Source organism: Gavialis gangeticus, unplaced genomic scaffold (assembly GCF_001723915.1).
Source record: "Gavialis gangeticus isolate Ggan-Ray unplaced genomic scaffold, GavGan_comp1, whole genome shotgun sequence".
Classification (NCBI taxonomy): domain Eukaryota; kingdom Metazoa; phylum Chordata; order Crocodylia; family Gavialidae; genus Gavialis; species Gavialis gangeticus.
The window spans coordinates 356,589-381,154 of record NW_017729027.1 but is presented as its reverse complement, the minus strand read 5'-3'; the positions used below and the strand labels follow the sequence as shown (position 1 = coordinate 381,154).

General features: G+C 41.2%; 1 protein-coding gene across 2 annotated transcripts in view; it reads left to right on the top strand.

Moving 5' to 3' along the window:
* ANKRD6 (ankyrin repeat domain 6) overlaps window positions 1-24,566 on the top strand; it is a 165,219-nt gene that overhangs the window by 61,969 nt on the left and 78,684 nt on the right. Inside the window, exons 1-2 of one of the 2 annotated variants that reach the window (XM_019520347.1) lie at window positions 15,239-15,732; window positions 19,980-20,252. In XM_019520347.1, the coding sequence (XP_019375892.1) occupies window positions 20,133-20,252 (120 nt within the window). In that variant the 5' untranslated portion in view covers window positions 15,239-15,732; window positions 19,980-20,132. Of the gene's footprint in view, window positions 1-15,238; window positions 15,733-19,979; window positions 20,253-24,566 lie in introns of those variants that run through there. The other variant, XM_019520348.1, reaches the window with a different exon arrangement.

Genomic DNA, 24,566 nt, shown 5'->3' with positions numbered 1-24,566 from the left:
TCGCTGAATCAACTTAACATGTATCTTCTAACTGAAAGACTATCAATAAGTTGCTAACCAAGTGAGAACTCTTAATTAATTTCTTTGTCTATTTTATTATCACTGTCAATTTTAATTTGTATTATTATGTTATCTGTTTATTAGCTTAACCTTTTTACTAACTGTCATATATACAAACTATACCTTTTCTTGCTATAAATAACATTTATTCTTTTTTATAAGTAAAACTTGTCATTACTTTCCTTCCCAACATCACCTCCTCAATCCTGAACCAAAAAGCCCAGTAGCTAAAAAGTTGCAGTGCTCAGTCAGTCTGCAACTAAATATACTCACAATACCCAACTAGCCTGAGCTCAAAATTTCCAAAAAGCATCAGCTATCTTAAATGTCCAAAACCAAAAAACTATTTTAATATAGCCAAAAACCCAGCTGAAAAATCTCACCCTTAACCTAAATCTTCCAAAGTCCTAAGTTCAAAATATAAACATACCCCAACTAAAAAAAATAAAATAAAATAACAGCTTACATCAACAATTTATTTAAAAATACCCAAAAAATAAACAACTTGCTCTCACATCCCCCACAAAAGCAAATTATTAAATATGCTAACGTTCCCCCGCTGTGTAAATAGTATAAAATAATTTATACTATACAAATATATACTTTCACTAAAATACTCCCATTCCTTAATTTACAATAATAATAAATTTAATCATAAAACTAATACTATTTACTATAATCCTCAAATATTATTATCATAAAATAAATTATTGTATTTATGCCAAAATACATATTATTACTCACACTAATGCTACATATACCACCTAGCAAAAATCATATTTATAAAACAAATACTTCAAAAAACAAAAAGTAAATTGTGATGGCCAGAACCAGAAGGGTTAACAAGCAAGTTATAACAAGAGAAAATGCTTTTTGAAGATATCTGAAATAAAGCTTATAAGCAGTTTTCTATCTGTCTAAAATACAACCCACAAAATTTATATATAGTTTTTATACTAATGTTCAAACATCATAAACTTTAAAAAACAAAACTAAAAAATATAACTGCACACATAGCTAATTTATAAAATTTCACTTAAAATCAATAAAAATTAACAAACATAATCACAAAATATAATTGACATAATAAATTAAATAAAAAGATGTTAATCTCAAACCCCAAAATAATATAATATAATTTACTTATTAAATAAACCCAAACTTAAACAATAACTTATTATAATAATTTCTAACACCTTTTAACCCCATAAAATAACAGCTATAAAATAACACTATAAATAACTATATAACCAAAAAATTAACATAAAAAAATATTAAAAAACACACACATTAAATAACCCTCAGGGAAGGATGAAGCAAAATAGTCATTGCTATCCTATATCCCCACAAATCTCTCTTACTCCCTATGAAAGCAAAAACCAAATCCTAACTAAAAAACCTCCCTCAGTTCTCCCTCCAAAAAGCGCAGCTCAAAAATATCTATCTTCGCTAAATCAACTTAACGTATATCTTCTAACTAAAAAAAATCAATAAATTGCTAACCAAATAAAAACTCTTAATTTCTTTATTTATTTTGTTATCGCTATCAATTTTAATTTATATTATTATATTATCTATTTATTAACTTAACCTTTTTACTATCATAGATACAAACTATAACTTTTATTGCTATAAATAAAATTTCTTCTTTTTTATAAATAAAACTTATCATTACTTTCCTTCCCAACATCCCCTCCTCAATCCCAAACCAAAAAGCCCAGTAGCTAATACAGTTAGAGTACTCAATCAATCTACAACTAAATTAATATACTCACAATACCCAACTAACCTATAACAGATGGGGGGAAAGGTAATTTTGGGTACAGATAGTTTTGGGGCCTCATGTTGTTTCTGTCAGCTGATTGTACCTTGTGATAATGTGTTTGTTGTGTATTGTGTGTAACACTTTATGTTTGTATAGAGTGTTGGCACACTAGGGGCTTGGTTTGTGACCAGGTGTCCTAGGTGCTATAGTAGTACACTAGTAGTAGTAACAGTAAAAATAATAGTAGTGTCATAAAAGCATCAAGAATAGTTTTGGTATGATGCTCTGCTTTGTGGGGAAGGGGATTAAGTAAATGTAATGATTGTCTAAGCTTCAACATTTCAAAATCTCTATTTATCTGTCAACCTCATTTCCAACCTAGTGGGCTTCTGTTTTACACACAGGGAAAACAAAACAGGAGAAGATGATCTAATTTCTGTGTGCAGTCCTGACATTCTGCTGAGACTGCTAACAAGGATGTTTGCACCTTGTGACATTGTTTTTGACTTATGGGCACAAGGGTCTGAAAAGAGAGCTTCAATTATTTTTTTCTTTTTTTACATAAAACCCTGCAAAGCTATTAGTTCAGGGCTGTGCAACATGTGGCCCACAAGGGGTTCAATTGCAGCCTGTGGGTTTCTGCCTGGGCACTGCTTTCCCCACTGTTTGGCCCCCCCAGCCACTCAGAAGTTCTATAGCCCTGTATTGGATGATAATTTTGGAGCACTGTGAACCTGGTCTAGGCTTGAACCTGTGACATAGAGGTAAATACTTCTACAATGCATAAGCCATTCATTATTCCCTTAACTTGATACAATATAACTCAATTCACTGGTTTAACATAAAATGTTTAATGAAATGACCAGACTCTGTGTCTAGTAATAAGTATTACCTGTTGAAATAAGAGGTTTAGGGCTCTGTGAATAATACCATATTTATGCAAGTATAACGTGAGTTGTCTCTTCCTGAATCAACAAAAGCCCCTCATCTTACATTTGCATACAAGTAAACTGCATTAAATACATTGCCTGTCTTTGAACTGCAGCTAAAAGCAGTGTGTGCTCAGTAATGGAAACCATCCATGAAACAGGTGACCCACACTGGGCAAACATGCTGATGGGCACCCCAACTGAATAAGGCATATGGTAGTACCCATTGAGTGGAGTATTTCTCTCTTTTCCAAGTCATAGTGAGCCACCACATTGCACACATTTCAACTTCCTCTTCACTCCCAGAGCTAAGTTCCGTTTCTTTCCCATTTCCAATTATTCCTGTTTCTTCACTAGCCTTAAATGTCTGGCAGACATCACCAAATGGAGTCCCAAACAGTTCACCCAGAATCGCTCTGTTGGCCTCTCTCTCAGCTTGTCTCACATGATTAGTGTGAGCCTGCCCTCCATGAGATGGAGCCAGACCAAGTTGCCCTGTGCCTCCTCTGAATATATATTTTTGGAGGGTCCCAGGACTCATGACAAGAACACCTGGTTCCAGTCACGGTTGGGGGCTAATTAGCACATAAATCCTTTATGTGGTATATCTGGAGTACACACACACGAGCAGTTCTGAGCTGTAGGGTCACCATCACTTGAACTGCTGTTTACTTTGCTGGTGCCCAGCCCTATGAATGATATAGTAACTTATCATTTTTTTTGGCTTTGGGTTAGTATAATGCATAGTTTGTACTCTTTCTAAGTATGTGCTATACTTTTACTTAAAAGTGTGTTTATGGAGTTCCTGTGCCAAAAGCTTGCAACAGTTTAAAAAAACATAAAATACATTTATTCTAGATGAACTAAGTCTGGATGGTTACTATGTGCAAATTGCTACAACTTTGTCTATTTCAAGGTCAGTGTATTCAGATTTGCTCCTTATTTCCAGGTGCTCAAAGATAGCAAGGTCTGACAATAAGGACAGGGGAAGGGGCTGCAAGTCAGGAGGTGGCAGAGAACAAGAGGCTACCTGACCCCACCCCAGTTTTATTTTCCCTGATGTAGCAGTGGGAGAGAGACAAATTCAAGATAAACCTCCAAAAATTAGTTTCCATTTGGGAAATTTGGAAAGTTATATCAAATTTATAATTTTTCCATATATAGAATCTAATTATTGGTGGGGGGGAGGGTCATCTTATAATCAAGATCTTCTAATATTCGAATAAACACAGTAGGCTTTTTGTTTGGGTTTTTTTTTTGTTGTTTTGGGGGGTAGGGGACTTAATTGTCAGAATGGGGTTCAGTGTTTAGGTTGACCAAACCTGTCTTGCTTTGCTTTTTGTTTCAGTAATTAGGGGTGCACCAATAAAAATATTTTTGGTTGATACCGATGGCTGATTATTAACCAGCCATATTGGCCAATCCGATCCAATAGCTGATATCCAGCTTGGCAGCTTGGAAAGCAGCATCCAGCCAGTAAGTCTTTGGGGGGAAGGGGTGTGGGGGTGGCCAATTGAGGCTGCCACAATGAGGAAAGGAGTGGGGCTGGGTCAGGTGCTGCCCAGCTGGGGCAGGGTGCAGGATGAAGCCATGGACAACTCATTGGAGGGGGAAGCGCCTTTTGCCTCTGCACACACCCCTGGGGGAAGCATGGGGGGCATGTGCCCCCCAGATTTGTGCATGGGGTGAGGATGGGCTCAGGGCCAGGGACTGTGCCAGCCTGTTTTCAGTGGGGAGTCTAGGCCAGGGCTGTGCTTAAGGTGGCCAGGAAGGGCACTGGCACTGGGAGGGGGGCTACGGGGTGGGCTATGGCCACCCCAAAACTTGCCATAGTCCCCCCCATCGCCCCTTTTCCCAGTGCCACCACTGCCCGCCCCATCCCGCCTGCTCCGAACACAGCCCCAGCCCAGCCCCCCTACTAGAAAAAGGCCAGTACAGCCCCTGGCTCTGCGCCTGACCTTGCCCCCCCCACAAATCCAAGGGGCACATGCCCCCCATACCTCCCCAAAGAGTGCATGCAGTGGCGGGAGCTGCCATCCCTTCCTGCCCCCCTGCACCCTCCAAATAAGCTGCTCATGGCTCTGCCCTTCACCCCACCCTGCCCCAGCTGGGCAGTGCCTGCACCTGCCCCTGTCCTAGTCCTTCCTTCTCCATGGGGGCCTCAATAGGGCCCCCCATTCCCCTTCTCTCCCCCATGGCCTTTCCCCTCCATAGGCTTACCAGCCAGACGCTGCTCTCCAAGCTGCCTGGCTACATTCCCGGCCCCGTGCATCCTGTGGCTGCATGCATGCACGCGGCATGGATCAATGACATTATCAGGTACACTGGCCAAAAAAAGCTGATTGCCAATGATGTTAATTTTTCCTTTTATTGGTGCCAATTCAATATGCAACTGATATGTCGGTACACCTCTAGCAGTAATCTGTCAAAATTTATACAGGCCAACTTTGAAATGAAACCCCTTTTTTGAAGTGAAAGTTCAAAACATTTAATTTAAAAAGCTTCAAAATGAAGCATTTAGATTTTTTTCCAACTTACTTATTTTTCCTATTTTTTTCCTCATGTGTAGCTATTTACCATTTTTAGTCTGAATTCACAGATAGGTTTGGTTCCCCAGAAACTGCAAATTTAATTCACTGGGGGAAAAAATTGCTCAAGAGCAATTCAAAGAAGTTTTGAGTTCATTTGCCAGCATCCAAGTACTATTCTGGGCTGTATTTCAAAGCAGGCTGAAGTCAGTGGGAGTTTTTCTATGGACTGCAGTGGGTTTTGGAACTGCCTCTAAAGCAGCAGTTCCCTTGAATTGCATATAGTTAGTTTAAGCCTAAAAATATTTTTTTCTGCTCAGAGATCGTAGACAGTTTCTTAGCAAAGGTGGTAGAGAATCAGCACATCCTGTTCAGTAACTGAGAATTAATGTCAGCTACGCTGATTTGTAAAGGTATAATAACTGCTGCTTCTCACTGACGAGTGTGACCTCCATGTTCTTGTTTTTCATTCTAACATGCACACATTCAGTTTCTTTCTGTCCCTTTCTCACTTACATAATTTCCAAAGTGTGGCAGTCCCTGGATATTTGCACTTCCCCTCATCATTGTTACCATGATATCATGTGATATGACACCTTTAGGGCAGTTCTGTTGTGCTGGGTATAAAATCCTGAGGCATATTTGATGAAAAAATTCTCTGCAATATAAGTGAGAATAGAGAGAGATCAGCCCACATTGTTTTTTATTTCTATTATATGGATAAGCACCCCCTCCTTCCAGCCAGTATTTTCCTCTTAAATTTTTTCCATTAATTTGCAACTTTAGAAGGTTGGTAAATTTTAATTGAAAGTGATCCATAAGAAAATGCTGTTTTGGTGGAGTTGTATGGATTCAGAGGAAATTTTCTGGGAAAACAAATATCCAAATGTTAAATATTGTTTAGAAAAATTCATCTGGGACAAGTTTCAAAATAAAGTTTTAATTTGGATTATTTTATTTTTATATTATTTATCACATTAGTTTGAATAGTGTATAATACAGCATATCATGTCATGTCATCATAATACTGACACATTATAATATGAAATACTATAGTCAAAGTAATTAATTTATTTTATATCAGAGCTTTATGTCACCTTTGAGAGTAAGGGCAGCTCTTAGGTGTACTAATTGGACGAAAGTGTCTTTTATTTGTATTCTCCTGAAACATTTTGATACTTTCGCATTTTGATCTGAAAATGTAGTAATTGGAGATTGGTTTCAATATCCTTGTGTAAGCCTAGAATAATTTTCTTGGCCTTTTAAAAATTGCTGCTGCTCCAAGGAATTCAGTAAGTGATAATTTTCTTTCCTTGCTCAAAGTGTTTCATTACAACAGAAGCAGGAAATACATTGAACAAGAAAATAAAATAAGCTATTTCATTTTCTATTAAGAACACTCTTAATGGTTTAAAAATATAGGAAATAGTATGAAATAAAGTAATAGAGTACATCAATAAGAATATTGTCATAATATATCATGTCAAATAATGTCATCATCATGCATTGTACGTAATGTTAGTAATCATATATCACATTTATTTATTCATTTTACTGATTTACTTGTGTTTTATGACTTATGGTAAATATTTTATTACATGCCATGCATGACTTCTGTTGACATGTCATGAAAATTTATAATGAAAAATAATAAAAGTAATGAAAAAATCAAAAATTGAAAAGGAAAATTTTGTTTTGAAGTAAAATTCCAAAATATTTCTGAAATGAGAACTTTCAGTTTTTAGATCATGTTAAAATGATTCCACTTCAAAATGGAAACACATTTTGAAATGTCAGCATTACCTGTGAAATATTGGCCTGCTTTGCTTTCAGCCCTGTGGAGGCTCTCTCTTCTAAAGTTGATCTTCAGATAACCATGACCCCCTTCTGTAAAAGTGCTTTCATGAAGCTTGGCCATTGAAGAAGCAGCACTTGAGAAATGTCTTCAGTCTCAAGGAAGTGTCAATAAAAAAAATCACTGTTTCTCTTTTGAAATCAATCCCTCTTCTCCATGTCAGATAGAAACACTGGGCATTTGTACACATGCTTATGCCACGGTACCAGGCACTTTTAAAAGCGCCCAGCACTGCAGCATATGCAGTTGTGTAAGTGGCAAAATGCTTGTCAGTGCTGAGAAAATGTTGGCAGCACGCTTTTGAACTAAAACACGTTGGAAGTGTTTTAACACCTTTTTCTGTGAGCTGACGTGCATTTTGCCATTTATACAACTATATGCAAAGCAGCCAGTGTGTTTCAGCTCACGTGAGTTTGCTCTGACCTGCTGGATTTCCAGCGCATTGTGGGACAAAAAGGTATGTGTATATATGCCTACTTTTGTTTAATAATATTCAAGTCTCTCCTTCCAGCCAGTGCCTTTACATCTAGTTTGCATGCCCTATAATGTATAACATGCTGCAATCTTCACCATCTTCTACTACTTTTGGGCTGGGTACAGGCATTCAAGAAGCCCAAGGTGGAATCTCAGTTATGTGGTTTGCTGTAAGCGGTGTAGTTTAGATCAGTAGTGAACAGAACACACATTTGCCTTTGTTGGGGATGGCGGGGGGCAAATCTTAGACTGGGTTCTGCCATTTTTAAACCAGTCTGTGTGAACCAAACTTCTGTTCTATTATGGACATAGACACTGGTTTCCAATGACTTATACCAGTAAAAGTGTAAACCTGGCCTAAGGGTATAGGCTGAACTCTTAGATTTCTGCTAATTTGTTTATATGCAGTGCTTAGCAAATTTTGGGCACTGTGCTAATATAAATAACAACACCTCCCCTTCCCTCTGAAAATGCTGACAGGAATCGCTGATGCGGTAACATAAATCATCTTGGTCCTTCTTCCACGTTATTTAGGAGGAAATAAGCTGGCCAGAATCCTCATCACAGATGTTCATTTATACTCAGTAATTTAATACTGGACTCTAGCCTGATTCAGCTCAGTCATTGCATCTTCGAGGGAAATCCGTGGATATTCATTGTGGCTGGACACATGTATCTATCCCACTACCACTTACAAATGACAGCGATGGGTGCTTGAGAAGGATTAGTGCTGCCTGTGTGCACTGGGATTTTGCAGTCTTCTTTTTTGTCCCTTCAGGCTCCTCACTGGTGTCCTGTGCTGTTTTTCATTTTCATATTGTGTACTGGTTTCATATAGTACAGTTGTACAGTAGCTTTGTGATGGGGATAAATATCCCCTTCTGAGTAGAAGTCCTAATTTTCACTTTGACATTGGAATACAGGCCCCTGAGAGGTAAGGTGAATATAAGCAGGAATGAACCCAATGCAAGACTCACTCCCATAAAGGACTTGCTTAGTTTTGAACCATTGTTGTAGGCTGTACGAAAGCAGAGAAGTAAATTCAGACAAAGGGGTCTCAGGCGGAGTGTGTATGTTTGGGATTACAGGCAACCCCCACTTAACACTGTTTCACTTAGCGCTATTTTGCTATAATGCTCATTTGAAATTGATACCTGATTTCACTTAGTGCTCAGCGAGTTTCATTATAATGCTCGTGGTCACCATCTTGGGTCATTAAAAACAATTGCAGTTGCCACCTTGGGTCCTCAAATACTTTTGGTTTCACTTAGCGCTCGTTTTGTTTATGGCTCAGTTTTTCAGGAACCAATTAAGAGTGCTAAGTGGGGATTGCCTGTAAAAAGGGCAGGGTAATAGAACCCACAGGAATGGATCTGAGAGCAGATTTTAAAGTGTAGGCTCAGTCCTGCTCCCATTAAAGCCAGCAAGGCTTTTTTTCCCATCCATTTCAGTGGGAGTTGGATAAGGTCTCAGCTTGTCAAGAGTTGGCTATAATGCAGAAGCAAAATTTCTGACATCCTGAAATCCTACTGTGCCTGAATTTCTGTGTGAAGGCAAAAACACAAAGAACTTTGTTTTCTCACAAGCACAACCAAATGTCTATTTGAGTTCTTACAGGTCAGACCCTGGCACCTCTCTTTAAACAGCAGTCAGCTGGAAAGAGAATCTACCTGTTTGCATGCAAACAAGCACTCAGGCATCACACACATGTGTTTGCATATATATAACGTTTCTTATTAAACAATAGATTTTGTTATATAAATGTTATATAACTGGAAAATCCCCTTGAAAGAGAAGCTGGATTTTATAGACACTTTCTGGGCTGAAGGAGAGGAGGGTGGAGAGTACTGAAGTTTTAAGACTTAAATTGCTGATCAGTACACACAAAACACCAGTGATGTTGAGCATTTTGGAATATATGGCCCAAGACAAAGTACACTGATTGAGAACCATACCCTAAAACAGGGGTGGTCAAAATGCAGCCTGTGGGCCAGATGTGGCCACCAGGCCATTCCATCCGGACCGTGGGACCCCTAAAAAATTTAGAAAATTAATATGTATCTGTCCCTGGTTGCCTGTCATGTGGCCCTCGAAGACTTGCCAAAACTCAGTAAGCGGCCCTCTGCCCAAAATAATTGCCCGCCCCTGCTCTAAAAGCAATGCTGTATAAGTTACCTGCACACACATTTTTCCTAAGGATAATGAAAGTCAGAGCAGCAGGTTGGTAAGAGAGAAAGCAAAGCAAGGGGTGAGGGTGGGGGGGGAGTCAGCTGACTTTGTTCAAGAAGCTGTCTTTCACTGATGAGTTGAAATTGCCAATTTGATCTTAGTAAAACTACTCTCCATGTCTCTGCCACTTATTTAAAGCTGTTTACTTGGCTTTATGTAAAAGTAAAAATATACACTTCACAATATTTGGTGGTAACAAGGCATCATTAGAGAGCTGCCAGTCAGATAAGCATGTAAATTTAATGAAGCTCAGAGTGGAAGGATTGAAGAACCTTGCTCGATGAAAAGTTCTGCTAGCAGCAGGAGATTCTGCAACAGCTTACCATGTTTGTAGCCTGCATGGGTAACTGGGTTTAGAAGCAAGCCAGTTGGCTGTTACAGAGACAGATCAGATTGATCTACTTTTCCTGGCAAAATTTATTGACAGGGAGAATCTCTATAAGAGACTGTGACTATATAACAGTTGGGTTAACTAAGAATTAATAAAGAACACAAAAACAAGAGTCTTGTATGTTCCAGACTGGGCAAAATCTGAAGCAGACGGTGAATCCAGTGTCTGCAAACAGGGATCCTAGTAAAAGCAGTTATAATGCAGAATGAATGCAATCAATTTTTGCAATAGCTGTGAGAACTTCTGTGATTTTCCAAAGCATTTGTTTTAATCTCTCAACAGCATTTAAGTTTAAAAATGTTGACCAGTATAAAAAAGGGTGTTGCAAATAAATGGTATTGATGTGGTTAAAGAAAAATACACATTGACTGGAAATGGCTCTGAATTCATAGTGCTTTGCCTTGTTTGTACTTTGATTTTTGCACAATACTACTTACTTTGGTCAACTTCCTTTTCATGATCAATTTGTTTAAGTTAGTAAAAAAAAGAAAAGATGTGTTACAATGTGGAAAAGTTTTTAAAAACTGAAATAAAAAAGTGTATCAGTAGAGAGGAAAGTAAATGACAGAGTCTAGGAAATTCCCAGCTCCTTCCTAGTAGATGAATGTGTAGAATACAATATTAGTACCATATTTTCTTATACAGCGTACACTTTTGTCCCCCCTCCCTCCCCAGACAAAACAGCTGCTGGAAACTGGAGTGTGCGTTATATGTGAGGAAATGTAGTAACAATAGTTACTACAGCTGCCTGGGTGACAGCCTTAGGTTGGCAGGGAGCACAGGGTCAGCCCCGGCTCTGGCTGGCAGTGGCAGTGTAGCCTGCGTTCTAGGGGGCAGTCCCGGGCTGTCAGGGGCTACGGGGAGTTGGGCCCGAGCAGTGGATGGTTGCACTGGGTGGCAGAGGAGCAGGTTGCACCATGAGGTCCCTGCAGCTGCCGAGCCATGTGGCTCAGCAGCAGGTAGAAATATGGCCCCAGTTGGCTGGCATGATCAGGCACCTGGGTTAGGTTCTACACGTGTATTGCTGCGCAGCAAACCCCCCCCAAAACTCTGCAGCAGGATAGTGCTTGTATTTACAAGTACTACCCTTCTGTGGAATTAATTAGTTTACTGTGACCTAATAGGGTCACACATGTAAATGCACAATGTTTCCTGCAGAGCTAATTGGTCTGCTTTGTCCAGATACTTGGTACAAGAAAGATCGTTTTTTTCATTCTGCCTTTCAAAAGCAAGGTTTGTGTCATGTTCCAGGGCATATTGTGAGAAAATATGGTATTTATGCTACATTGGGCATGGCAGGACCCAAGGCCCAGGGGGCTGTGGGTGGAGTGAGGGGCGCCAGCAGGGCCAGGGGGCTGTGGATCAGGAGTGAGGGGCAATGGCATGGGCAGGGCACCACCATATCAGGGCTGCTCAGCGCCACAAAGCAGAAGGAGAGGGGGCAGCCGCAGCTGGCCCCTGTCCTGGTGACCAAGGAGGGCAGGGGGAGCTCTGGTTTTCCATGATAAGAAACCCAAAATCAAACGCCAAAATGTATAGGTATTTAGAATTTATTTTGCTCATCAAAATAAATAACAATTGCCTGTCAAGAATGATGGGCAGGGAGGCAGTCAGGGACAGAACACTGCTACCCACCACCCTGTACCATCGGTGCCACCTCCCAGGAGCGGCAGGGAGGGGGGAAGCTTGCCCTGCCATCTCCTCTGCCAGTACCCCACGCTGCCATCACCTCCAGCACCACTGGCTTTGTCCTCCCTCCGCCTCCGCTCCATACCCTACATCCCTGCCATCATGGCGGTGCTCTGCACTCTGATTGGTTGTTTCACTAATCAATCAGAGTGCTCCAATAGCATTACGGACAGACAGACAGACTGACTAAGCCCTTTTATTATATAAGAATAGTTATTGAGGCCCTGGTAGGCTTCCAAATTGCTTTAACATTGTAAATATATCAGTTAAAACATTGTGTTCAACTGATAACTATATATATTATATATATTAGATCAGGGGCAGGCAATTATTTTGGGTGGAGGGCCACTTACTGAGTTTTGGCAAGCCATGGAGGGCCGCATGATAGGTAGCCAGGGGCAGATAAATATTAATTTTCTAATTTTTTAGGGGCCCCGTGGGCCGAATAGAATGGCCTGGCGGGCCACATCTGGCCCCCGGGCCGCATTTTGCCCACCCCTGTATTAGATCAACATTTCATTTTAATCACAGAAAAAATGCGGATTTCAGGGGTTTTAATAAGAGAATTTGCAATTTTTAAATCGAGAAAACCAGCATCCTTGGTTCTGATGAGAGCATTTTCACCTTAATCTTAAGGTAATCATAGAAAGAGAACATTTTATAGATTTTTATAAGTGTTAATAGGAAAACACATATTGCATTGAAAGCAATTGGAGCAAATGACAACTGCAGTAGAGAGCACGTAAAGGTGTTTTAAAATAAGTGTGGCTGTTATGAAACAGGTTAACCATTTTACTATGGAAATGACCCTAGTGAGTCCATGATTTCAGTAGTGTTATGATTCCCATTTAATAACAAATCCTGTTTTGTTCTTCACACTGTATATAAAGAACCTAGAGATTACTGTTTGTTTTACTCAAAAGACTCAATATCATTTCACCAGCAGGTGAAGATTGGAGTTCTAAGTTTATTACAGAAAAAATCTCAGTTATAATTCTACGTTTTGTATATGGACTTTGATATCAAGCGGGATGCACGCAATATAAATTCTGTTGGCTATGTAAGTGTTCTTTTATTTAGATTGGGCTTAACAACTCAGTAATGCTTTGTTTTCTGGTGCAAGATTGTTCCTGTTTGCTGGTTTTATTTGGTGTTTGTGGAATTTTGTAAAGTCAATAGATTTGTGATTGTTGAAACTTTGGCCTCTTCTGAAGCTACAGAGAGTGAATGGTATGGGTATTGCCATAAAATGATGTTTTTCCCACAAGTGGAATGTTTGGCCATGTTAGTTTGAAGTCAGAACCTGTGTTCGTCTGAAGTTATGTTACCTGAAATTTGGAACAGCATCTTACAAAGCAGCTTGTGGCCTATGAAAGTTCATGTCTCTCTAAACCAGTTAGTCACTATGATGCCACCTGACTTACTTCCTGTGAGTGATATTGGGCATGTACACACATTCACAAGGACCCAATCTACAATCACACAGCTTATGTTAAGTCACGTGATTGGCTCCTCACTTGTGCACACATTCACTGGTGCTGGGAGCTTTGCCAGGACTGCCATCTAAATAAGTTGGGTGAGGGAGGGGCAGGCAGAATAGGGAGGGGATAGTGGGTCTGTTGGCAGGGGGGACAGGGGATGTGTTGGTGGGTCTTAGGGGGGTTTGCCAGGATTGCAGGGTGGCTGGTGGGTGTTTGGGTTTTGGGGTAGGTCAATCTGCAGGGGATGGTTGTTCCTTCTGTGGGTAGGGAGCTTGGATGGCTAAAAATAGCCCATTCGGGGTGGCGGGGTAGGAAAAGTACAGCCCTGGGGCTGGGGTGAACAGCTGAGCTTTCCCAGTCCAGGGCCTGTGCTCCAAATGTGTACATATGTTCGTTTATATTGGGCATGAGTTAACCTGATCTCTGTAGCACTTAAATCGATCTAACCCTAGTTAGGTTGGTCTAAGTATAATGTCTGCATGCACCCATTAAAACCTTTACTATATTTCTTGGAAGTGCCACACTAATCTGCTGTACATATGGAACTAGAGAGAGGTAGTTAGCTGTGTTATTCTGAAGTCTGGCAGAAGGGAGGGCAAGGTGGTACCTTAGAGATTAATTTGCTCAGAGAGGCATATATATGTTTAGCCTACTTCATATGATGATATTACCAGCTCCTTCTGGGCTTTGAACATACCTGAGAAATGATATTCAGATTTTCCAAGCTTATTTGGACTTTAATCTTAAGGTAACTATTTTGTCTTTTTGCTGCTTGAGCTTCTTTATGGGTGATATGACTGATCAGCCAGTCTTGGAATAGTCCTTGGGGAGGGTATGTGCAAGGGTATGATATTTGCCTGCTCTTTGAGCTATAGATAGGAAAAACTGAATCTGAAGAGCTTGATCGTTGTGTTACAGAGCAGCCAGCCACCCACCCACCTTATTTCGTTCAAAATTTTCCTGAGGTGTATATGGCACTGTATGAGTCATCCAGTTGCTCCAATCTGTGGGTATTGCTAGATATCGATATTTGGAGAACTTGACAAGATTCACAGCATTGTCTCATTGCTATGGGTCTGAAATATTAATTTATGAAGTCAATAGAGCTGTCCTTTTTCATGCTTGACTGATTTACCGGACAAATTGTTCTCAGAAGTGATTGCTGGGTGGAGCCATGCTCCTTCATTTCTGGGCATCATACTTGGCAGGCTTTTCTTTGAGGAATTCAGGAAGTGGGTATTGTTTTCCCAACCTGTGCAAGGTAAGATCTGATTCTAGGTACAATGGTGCACTAAGGATGAATTTCAATTTAAAAGAGGTTAAATTTAGAATACTTTAATCTCACTGACACAGTAAGATTGAATTTTCTTATGCTTCAGTGCTCCCCACTGGCCTAAGAAGCAAGGGGGCAGTAGGATTATCGACCCAGAGTCTGGCATTGAAACTTTGCAGCTTGTTGGTTAGAACAGGTTGTGGGAAGTCAGGACTTGTAGGTTCTGCTGGCTTCATGAGGAAGCTGCACCTGGACCTAGATCACTGGCACCAAGGAATTGATATGGAGCATATATCATATTGCAGAATTCTTTTTTCACAGTGTTAGAGTAAAAGCACAGCAGTATAATGAGCTTTGTTTTAGTGCTTATACAGGTGTTGTCTTTCTATTTTTACAACATAAACATTTAAGAAAGGAAATTACATAGGTATGCAAGGTAGACAGAGGGTTAAATATTACTGGGAAGTGCTGATGTCTTCCTGCTGTAGTGAAGTGACTCCCAGCAGAGGATTTGTTGAGGTGGAGTTTCCATGCATCTGTTGCACTGGGAAAGAGTTATTTGTTAGAATAAAGATGAGGCAGATGGAGTTTCCCTTTTCTCTGCTTCTTTTGCATCTCCTCGGAGGAGAGGACAAATGGATCTCTTGGTCATTCAAGCTCTATTCCAGTCAAGTGTGTTCTGCTGAGTTGCAAGTAATCCACAGTTCAGAGTAGCTGAAAAAATGTAAAGGATCAAAAAACAGGAATGTAACTCATAGGTCAACACGCTTCTGCAAAGGAGAAAGAGGACAAGATGACTTAGGAGGCATAAATATCACAGCAAAAATCTATAAAAGATTTCTAGTCAGATCGATTCTTTAATATGCTTAATACATGATTCAATCAGTGGAAGAGGCAAGAAGGAAAAATACATTATAGCAGCAATGCTGTAACTGTAAATCACTACAGAATCACAGAGCATGGCAGGCTGAAGAGGCTAATGATCTCTCCAAGAAAGAATTTACTGCGCTAATCAGAAAAGAGAGCAAGATAGATAGAGAAAACAATCAGACCAAAAAGTGAGTATAATCTCTAACATTTGATTTGTTAGCAGCTTTATGCGAGAGCCTGACTTTGCAGCGTTGATGTTAAACACCTGTTCAGCCACAAGTCATTAGAGTATTAGTGGGCATTTCTGTCATTTCTAATTGTATGGTTAAAGCATGCAAAGTGCCTCCATTGATTTCTCCTCCGTCATGTCTGACTGTCAGGAAGATGTTTGCATTGTTCTTTCTTGAGATACTCTTTGTTAAGCTCTCCGTATCTCACAGATGATACTGATTTTTTGGAAGGAAAACAAAATAAACAGCATCTGGTCACAGATTTTTTAAGATGATCAAAGCCAATTATAGTTGTATATGAACAGATCTCCAATGGCATGAGCAACAAGATAAGGGCAAATGAGGAAGGGGTAAATGAGTAGCTGTAAAACTGAGCTGGAAACCATAGTATGCTTGCCTGCGAGCATGTTTTCAGACACCCCTGTTACACAAACACACACTGGCAAAAAAATAAACATTGCTGCTTAAAGATAAGGTTGGCAAGCTGGTCAATTGACTATTAAATATTGATAATTGACTGGTCAGTTGACTGCATATTCTTGACTGCTCAAAGATTATAGCAGTTTTACAAAAAAACCCTACATTTTTGAAGGTTTTTCTTTTTTTTACAAAAATATTATTTTTATTATTTTTTGTCACATTTCAAAATGAAAAATTTGTGTTTTTTCTCTGTGTTATTTGGACTTATTTTTCACAATTTTTGACTGATAGTTGACTGGTTAATTGACTGAACTTTATTTGATAGGTCAAATACCCAACCCTACTTAAAGACCTTATAGAGAGAGAGTCCTGTTGTAAGGTTTGCCCTCCTTCTGGATAATGGTCATGAAGGGGAGGGAATGAGAAAAACACTGGATTAGTCAAATGACTGGATTGGAATGTGAATAAAATAATGTGGATGCATTTATGACAATAACTACAGATCTGGTTGGTTCATTTTATTTATATGGCATTAAAGACTGAAAAGTGAATGTTTAAGGAGATAAGATCTAACTATCCATTTTTCTTCATAATTTATTACATTCCATATAGATTTCATGGCTTTCTAATCTGGCACATGGCATATAGGGCTCATCCTAGCATGGTAAATATCACCTGTGGCACTGAACTAGCTATCAAACTGGAAAAGAACAATGGGTTTTGTATGCTGATGATGTCATCTGCACACCCATTACAGATATAAGGACTCTGTCTGTTTTATCCTCGTTATAGTCTGACGTCCTAGCATAGCCATCAGGTGTTTGGCTGAACACCAGACAAACAATCCTACTCCTCATTTACCCCTGGTTGTATCGCCTTTGAATCCCACCAAGCAGTCTTTCCACAGAGGGGTTCAGTGTGCTGCCTCCGCAACTCCCCCATTGCTTCCCAACCTAGAAATCAGGAGGAAAGGAGTGGAAATGAAACCTGAGGCTTCTAAACGGAAACAGTATGAGCTAATATTCAGAGCAAGGTCTGGAGCACTGGGTTCTGAGAATCATTTCTAGGCCCTAATGGTAAGTTGTTATTGGCTTTGGGAAATCATTAAACTTTTTGTGTGCCTGTTCCGTGATCTCCAGAATGGATGATGAATGCATTGCATTTGAAAACTTGTCCAACTTTATTCCAGCTATACTGTGATCCAATAAAAGATATAAACCTAAAAAAATCCTTGCTTCATTCCTGGACCAACATGGCTATACCTTCGCTCTAACACTACTACAAAATGCATGTAAACAGAATTGCCTGATTCTCAGGAATATTTATTAGCCACTTTGAGTTGTGGGTATAAAAGTTGCTATAGAGGGATTGTTATTATCTGTTGCTGCCAAGTGATCATTAGAACCAGCTCAAAAATATTTTAAAACATTGGCTTGCATCAGCAGACATTTAAAACAGGTGAGCTTGTGTACAACCTTAGAAAAAATTATTTAGTGTAGTTTAGGTGTACGTGGATGCTCAAGTGGGGCAAAGCAACTGTGAACCCCACTTAGCTTGCCAGTTACTGGGTTTAAACCTGTTTTGTGTTGCCAAAGTGTATTAGTAGATCTTACCTTTGTTTAAGACTGGTGCGTATTAAAGAATCTCATTCAGAGTGTTTAGCTCATTGGATATTGATACTGATGTCGGTTAGTAACATCATGCGGGGTGGAGGGGGAGGAGGGAGATAGTTTGTTGCTAGCTTACCCTAGAGACAGACATTCAGAAAGCCAGAGCCTGAATTAATTCAGCCTTTGCAGGTTAGTCTAACCTGCCTAGGTTGAACCAATTTGTAACAGTACAGACATTCCCTCTGGACTGAGGAAATGCAGGCACATGCCTGCAGTTGCTCAGGTCAGGAGCCAGGGGTGGGGGTTGCTAGAGCATGTCTTCAGCTGCAGGGGGGCTGTGCTGGGGGTGGGGCATGGCCAGCCTGGGCAGCCTTGGCTGAACTGGCCAGAGCGGAGTTTAATTCCCTGCTCCCTGTCCCGCTGGCAGGGATCCAAGCCGGATCTGCTGGGATCTTCCCTTGCTGCTGCAGTCGCAGGGCCAGGTGAAGTCAGAGGTGGGTTGGCATGGCCCCTGAGACAGAAGGGGTAGGGAAGGGGGTTCTTCCCCCTTTAGCATCTCTGCCCTCAAGGGACCACAGACGGGTCTGCAAGTCCCGATCACTGCTGCCACTTGCTCCCTGCTTGGGGCAAGCAGCAGAATAAGCCCCCTACTGCCCCCTCCGCTGGATGCTGGAGGGAAGAGGGGGGCAATAATCCCCTCCATGCCTGCCGCCTAAGGGGCCCTGCCAGCTGGCGCATAGCCGTGCCCCCGCCCTGCTGCTGGTAGGGGTGCGGCCAGAGCCTGGCCAGTAGGGCTCTTTGGGCAGGAGGCAGGGAGGGGGGTTATTCCTCCTCCCTCTGGCTTCTGGCAGTAGGGGCCTTATTCCGCACCTTGCCCCAAGCAGGGAGCGAGCAGCGGCAGTGGTCGGGGTGGGCAAACCCAGCTGCGGTCTCCCAGGGGCAGCCTCCCTGCCCCCTCTGCCCCAGGGGCCATGCTAGCTTGCCGCTGCAGCAGCAAGGGAAGAGTGCCCAGCAGACCTGGCTCGGGTTCCTGCTGGTGGGCCAGGGAGGAGGGAATTAATTCGGCCAAGGCCACTGCTGGAGTTGGCTATGCCTCTGCTGCTGGAGCAGCGAGTATGGAGAAGTGCAGGTCCATGCTGGTGGGATAGGGAGGGAGGTGGGGAATAAACTTCTTCCCTTCTGGGGCCAGTGTCTCAAACCGGTTTCAGCCATTTTGAAACGGGGTTATGTGCACTGAATGTCTGTTCTGTTACAGGTTTAAACCAATTTCTGATCACTTAAACTGGTTTACGTGTAATGTCTGTCCCTGGCCCTTGTGTCCCACTAATATACCTCAATCTGTAGAGGTTGGAAGTTCAGTGCATGATTTCACCTGCAGCTCAGACCAAAAAAAATAACAGAACATACTGTGGTGGGATTATAATATGGGTGTTTCTTTAATAACTATGCTGAAACCACCAAACAAGTCATATAATCATTCAAAGAGCTATTAAATAGTAAGGAACACTTGAAAAAGATAATATTCCATTATAATTTCCTTCTCACACAAAATGTGCTTAAACTAAACAAAATGGAAATACTAGTTGCATATTAAAAAGTTTATTGTATCTTCATAAAGGAGGGAAATAAGCACTATGCACACTGTAGTTATTCCAGTTATTTCAAGCAAGAACACTTTCAAATAGTAATTTGGGAAATTTTATCCCTGCAAGGGAATGGATTTTGATCCCTAAAGCTCAGTGTTTTTCAGATTCAGCATCCTAGAAATCTGAACCTAGGGAATGCTAGGGAAGAGAGGCTGTCTCACAACTAACCTGCCTGGAATACCTTGCAAAGGGATGATCTGTGTATAGTGCAGTGTCTTTGGAGTCTTTCTATCATCATTGTGGCATGGAGTTAGCACCTATGTGGGAACATAATTCTGCTTCTATCCTTGTGAATGAGAAACGAGATAGGAGGTGGGAGGATATACACAAAAATGCATTGTATAAAAATCCCAGTCTGTTGAATGTAGAAAAGCAATAATTCCAGCTTCAGGATGCTCTGTCCTTCTTTGTGTGGTCCATTCCCAACTGAAAAAAAATCCAGGAGCATTGGAGAGTTGCAGTTAAGAGCTGCCACAGTGTTTCAGCTTGAAAAAGGTTCCTGATAGTGGTTTTGTTTTCTAATCCACAGGTCCAGAAAATGGCATAGTAATAAATTCACCTTCCAGTGACCTGGAGTCCCTCTTTGGCTTCTGTGAACACTGCTTGGACTGATCTGAAGCTTTTGTTTTGGACTAAAAGAACTTGCCCACTGCTTGCCCTGAAAACCTTTCTCTCCTAATTCATGAGCCAGCAGGATGTGGTCGCTGTGCTTTCAGAACGCCTTCTCATAGCTGCATACAAAGGCCAAGTGGATAATGTGGTGCAGCTTATCAACAAGGGTGCCAAGGTAGCAGTTACCAAGGTAACGAGAAAAACTCTTTACAAATTCCCTGGGAACTAATGTAACTTCCAGACCATTGTCTGTGAAAATGTTCTTGTTGCTTTACAAATTTAAATGTATTTGGGAGGGATCATGGTAGATTAAAAGTGTTGTCATTTTTCTTTATTTCTGCTATTAACCAGCGTTAGTGTAGAATAATTTTTTTTTTCTTCTTTTTACTTCCCAGGGGGAGAAATACACAGGCTCCGTGAATACTGGACCCTTAAAAATGGGCTTTGCTGAATAGAGATGCAATGACATTTTTAAAATGGGCACTGACTTTTGAGCAATGTACATCCGGGTAAAATTCATCACCTTAGAGGGAAAATTAGTTTGAAAGGGAGATCTTTGCATATAAACACAGGATGCCTTTCAAAGGGGAAAAATAACCTATTCTTTTAAGATAAAGGTGCTTGAGTATCTTATCTTAAGACAAAAGTTCTTTGATAGAATTAGTTAATTTCTGGATTCACTTACTCTTCACATTCTTGTCAGCAGCAGTCATTTTTGTCTTTGTAAACCCAGTGCCTTCCTACAGGGGTGGATTATAAATTATACTTTCTGAACCATGGGCCTAAAGTTGGCATTTGGACAATCAGGTAGGATTTTAAATAACTTCAACAATTTAAAGAAGAGCCCCAGTTGAAATGAATCCATTGCCAGCTCTTCAGTCTTAATGACAGCATGTAAAAATAAGATGCCCATGACCTATGCAAAGTGGCTCGGTCTTGTAGACCTTGAGAGCTAAAAGAACAGATAGTCAGGCTTGGATCTGAATTTGAAGACCCCTGAGCCCTGGGTGCTGTTATGCATCCTTGAAGTTTCCCTATGTGTAAGGAGTAACCAAGATTTTCTAAATAAGGTATCATTAGCTATGAAAACAAACAAAAAATGGAGAGTGGATCTACAACCTTCCCAAACTGTTTTTTTTTTTAAAACCCTGAATAGGATGCTGTCTGCTTATGAAAGCATTGAGCTATCTCTATAACTGCTTGGTTGTCAGTGGAACCTGCCTGGTTTGTAAATAGGAATAGAACTAAATTAGGGGACTGGATAAATGGGTTTTTGGTTGTATCCATGTTGCTCTAAGGACATAGGCAGGCAGGTTTCTTTGGATAGATGTGCTATCTTCTATTAGACCAACTGTGTGGTTGGAAAAAGGTTCTTTGCAAGCTTTTGGGTGTAATCACCCTTCTTCAGGCATAGGAAGTCTCTGCGAGAAGCTAAAAGGGTGACAGGATGTCAGTGGGTACGTAAATAGGTGGAAATTAGGAAAATAAAAGATAGAGCAGAGACAGGAGGGGGGAAGCAGAGGGAAGAAAACAAAGGTGAGTAAGGGAGACTCTACAGTAGTAGTAATTCAAGGTAGAAAAGAGGCTGACTGAAAAAGTAAATAGCTGGAAAATAGGAAGACAAAGGGCAGAAAAGGAGGTGAGGGGAGGAAGTGTGGGGGAAGACAAGTGTAAGAGGTCAGGTCTGGCAGGTATGTGGTGAATCAGATGTCAGGCAGGTGGTAGTGTGTCATAAATCCAATGTCTATATTGAGTCCATGATTTTTTGGAGCCAGTAGATTAATGAAGTGAAGTTCATAGGCTTATCTATGAAAGATGTTTTGTAAGTTCCCTTAGAGGATTAGAACCAAGAGATCAGAGAGGGAGTTGATTGTCTTGTACCCAGTGCTAGAAAAAGTGATTGATCAACCATCCTGGACAGCCCTGAATTTTGGGGCTGTGTCCTTGTGCCTCCAAGGCTTCCTGAAAGGAGTCAGTCCTCAAGAACATTTGTCCTGGATTGGCAATAAGTAGTGTTCTGCTCAGGGATAGTTTTAGGACAGTACTAGCCAAGCAATTGCATGTAGTTCCCAGCTGCTTAGGAACCCCTGTTTCATTAACAACCATGAAACTTCTGCTGTGAAGGTGCAGCAGATGTTGCCTCCTGGTGCCATTGGAACACAGCTATATTGCTTCCAGTTGGTAGGTGACAATATAGTGGTTTAATAGGCCATGGGCTGCCTCCTGGAAGCACTAAGAATATGTTCACACAGCACTGAGCACAGGCCAGCCTCTCAGCAGCACCTAAAGTCATCGGCTTGGGCACAGGGCTGCATAAATGGTAGTAGCTGTGGGCTGCTTCCTAAGTATGGAGCAACACAGGCATGTTTATACAAGATTTTGCCATAGCATATTAGTTCCACCCCTCAATGGAGTTAATCAGAAGCACCTCACTATGGAAACCACAGTAATGGGAACCAGATAGTGGTATAAATTGCTACTCATTTTGGAGGTCTATAGCATGTCCAGGATTTTGTCTCAGATGTTGCTTCCTGGAAGTTGGTCACTTTAGTGCTGCAGAAGCCATGACAAGAGTGGGTGGGTCACTGTGTATGTGTGTAAGGGAAATGTAAAAGAGTGGTCTGTGGTCTGTGAGAATCATAGAGTCAAAAAAGGAGTGGAAAATCTGAGGGCACCTATACATGTGCCAGATGTCTGCTCTGACACATGCTAATGAGCACGTGCTAGAGCAGACTCAGTTAACAGAGTCTACCAGAACATGTTAATTAATGTGCTCCAGCACCCTCCATATCACTTGTATTCAGCATCCCCACACTTCACAGTGGTGGTGGGGGCACTTTAAAGGTTGTCAAATGAGCTTTAGTTCAAGTGCCCCGCCCACCATTTTGAAGTTTGGAATGCTGAATATATGTGATGCTGCAGGCACTTTAATTAGAGAGGTTCTTGGGCTAAATACAGACAGTCAAAAAGCCTGAGGCTGAATTGATTCAGTCTTTGCAGGTCAATCTAAGCTTCACCAATTAAATTGAAACACTGGCTCAAGCCAGAAGCTGGGGGGGCACTCATACATGGCTCTCTGGCACATAGCCAGTGTGGGCTATGTGTTCACTTCCTCTTCTGCTGCCTCCAAGGTCTCTGGGATTTGCAGTCCAGACTTATAGCAGCAGGATTCTGCAGGGCTGTTTATCACTTCCTTTTCCTGCTTCCAGGTGCCTCTGGGATTTGTAATCCATAGTTATAGCCAGAAGTAAGTTTGAGTGGGGGAAAAGTTGTTTAACCCCCCTCCCTGGCCCCAGCCCACAGCCAAGGGTTTGCCTGGGGGGGGCACCCCTCCACCCCCCCTGCAGACAAGGGGTGCATCCCCAGCTGGGCTTGCCCCCACCACCACCTTGTCAGCCAGCCCTCACTTGTCCAGCTAGGGAGCAGAGGGGTGGAGCCAGCCCTGCTCTCTGGAGCAGATAGCACTGCCCAGTCCGGGGCTGTAAAGCATGTTGGGGGACTGTGATTTAACTTGAACCAGGAAGGGGCCTGGGACAGAAGTTCCATAAATTGGTTTGACCCAAATCAGTTAAGTCTGATACTACATTCAACCAGGTTTATCTTAAAACAGTTTCAGCCATTTTGAAACTGGTTTATGTGCACTGAGCTCCTGTTCTGTTGCAGGTTGAAACCAGTTTCTGATCACTTAAAACAGTTTATGTATAACTTTTGTTTACATAAGTTTAGAGCAGCTCCTTAGCATTGGAGCTGCTCTAATTAAAGCACCTCCCTCCCCCAGAAGCATGTGTATAGACAGTGTAACTGGGACTGGGTTTTGGAATCAGTGTTTCTCTGGGGCAAACTTACTTTTATAAAAATTCAGATATTAATTCAGAACATAATGTTTGATTGTGTATAGTTGCCAGCATACACAGCTTTAAGGGACTGCCCATGGGCTCACAAAGGAAATGTGAAAAATGTGGAAAGGTGCAAAATTAGATGACAATTCTCTCTCAATGACAGTTGCTTTCTGAGGATCAATCTTTGGTATGTTTGGATTGTAGCTGGTATTTATTTTTATAGCCAGAGTGACCCTTGGGCAAATCAATTTTACAGGGGCTCTTCTGTTTGTTTTCCACATCCAGACGGACTGGTGTTGATATGGTGATGCTCTTTTCATAGGCCATAGTGACTGTGAAAAGCCATAGTAGAATACAAGCTTAGGCTCTGTTGTCTAGCACCTCCATTTGCCATGAATCTTGATAAATAAGAACAGAAGGTGGCCTGTAGCAGCCCTGGAGATACCCATCTCAAAATATTTGCATGGTTCTTTTAAAAAGGAGGTCATACTTTGGGTCAGTAGGGGGCCCTGACAAAGGGAAAATATTAAAAGGACATTAGGTATGCTGTAGCCTCTTATCCATAACTTTGAGCACAGCAAAAGAGAGTATTTAGGACAGTGGCTGCTGACATAACCATAGAGTTGATTTAATTATTACAGGGTTAACATGACTCATGGTTCTAG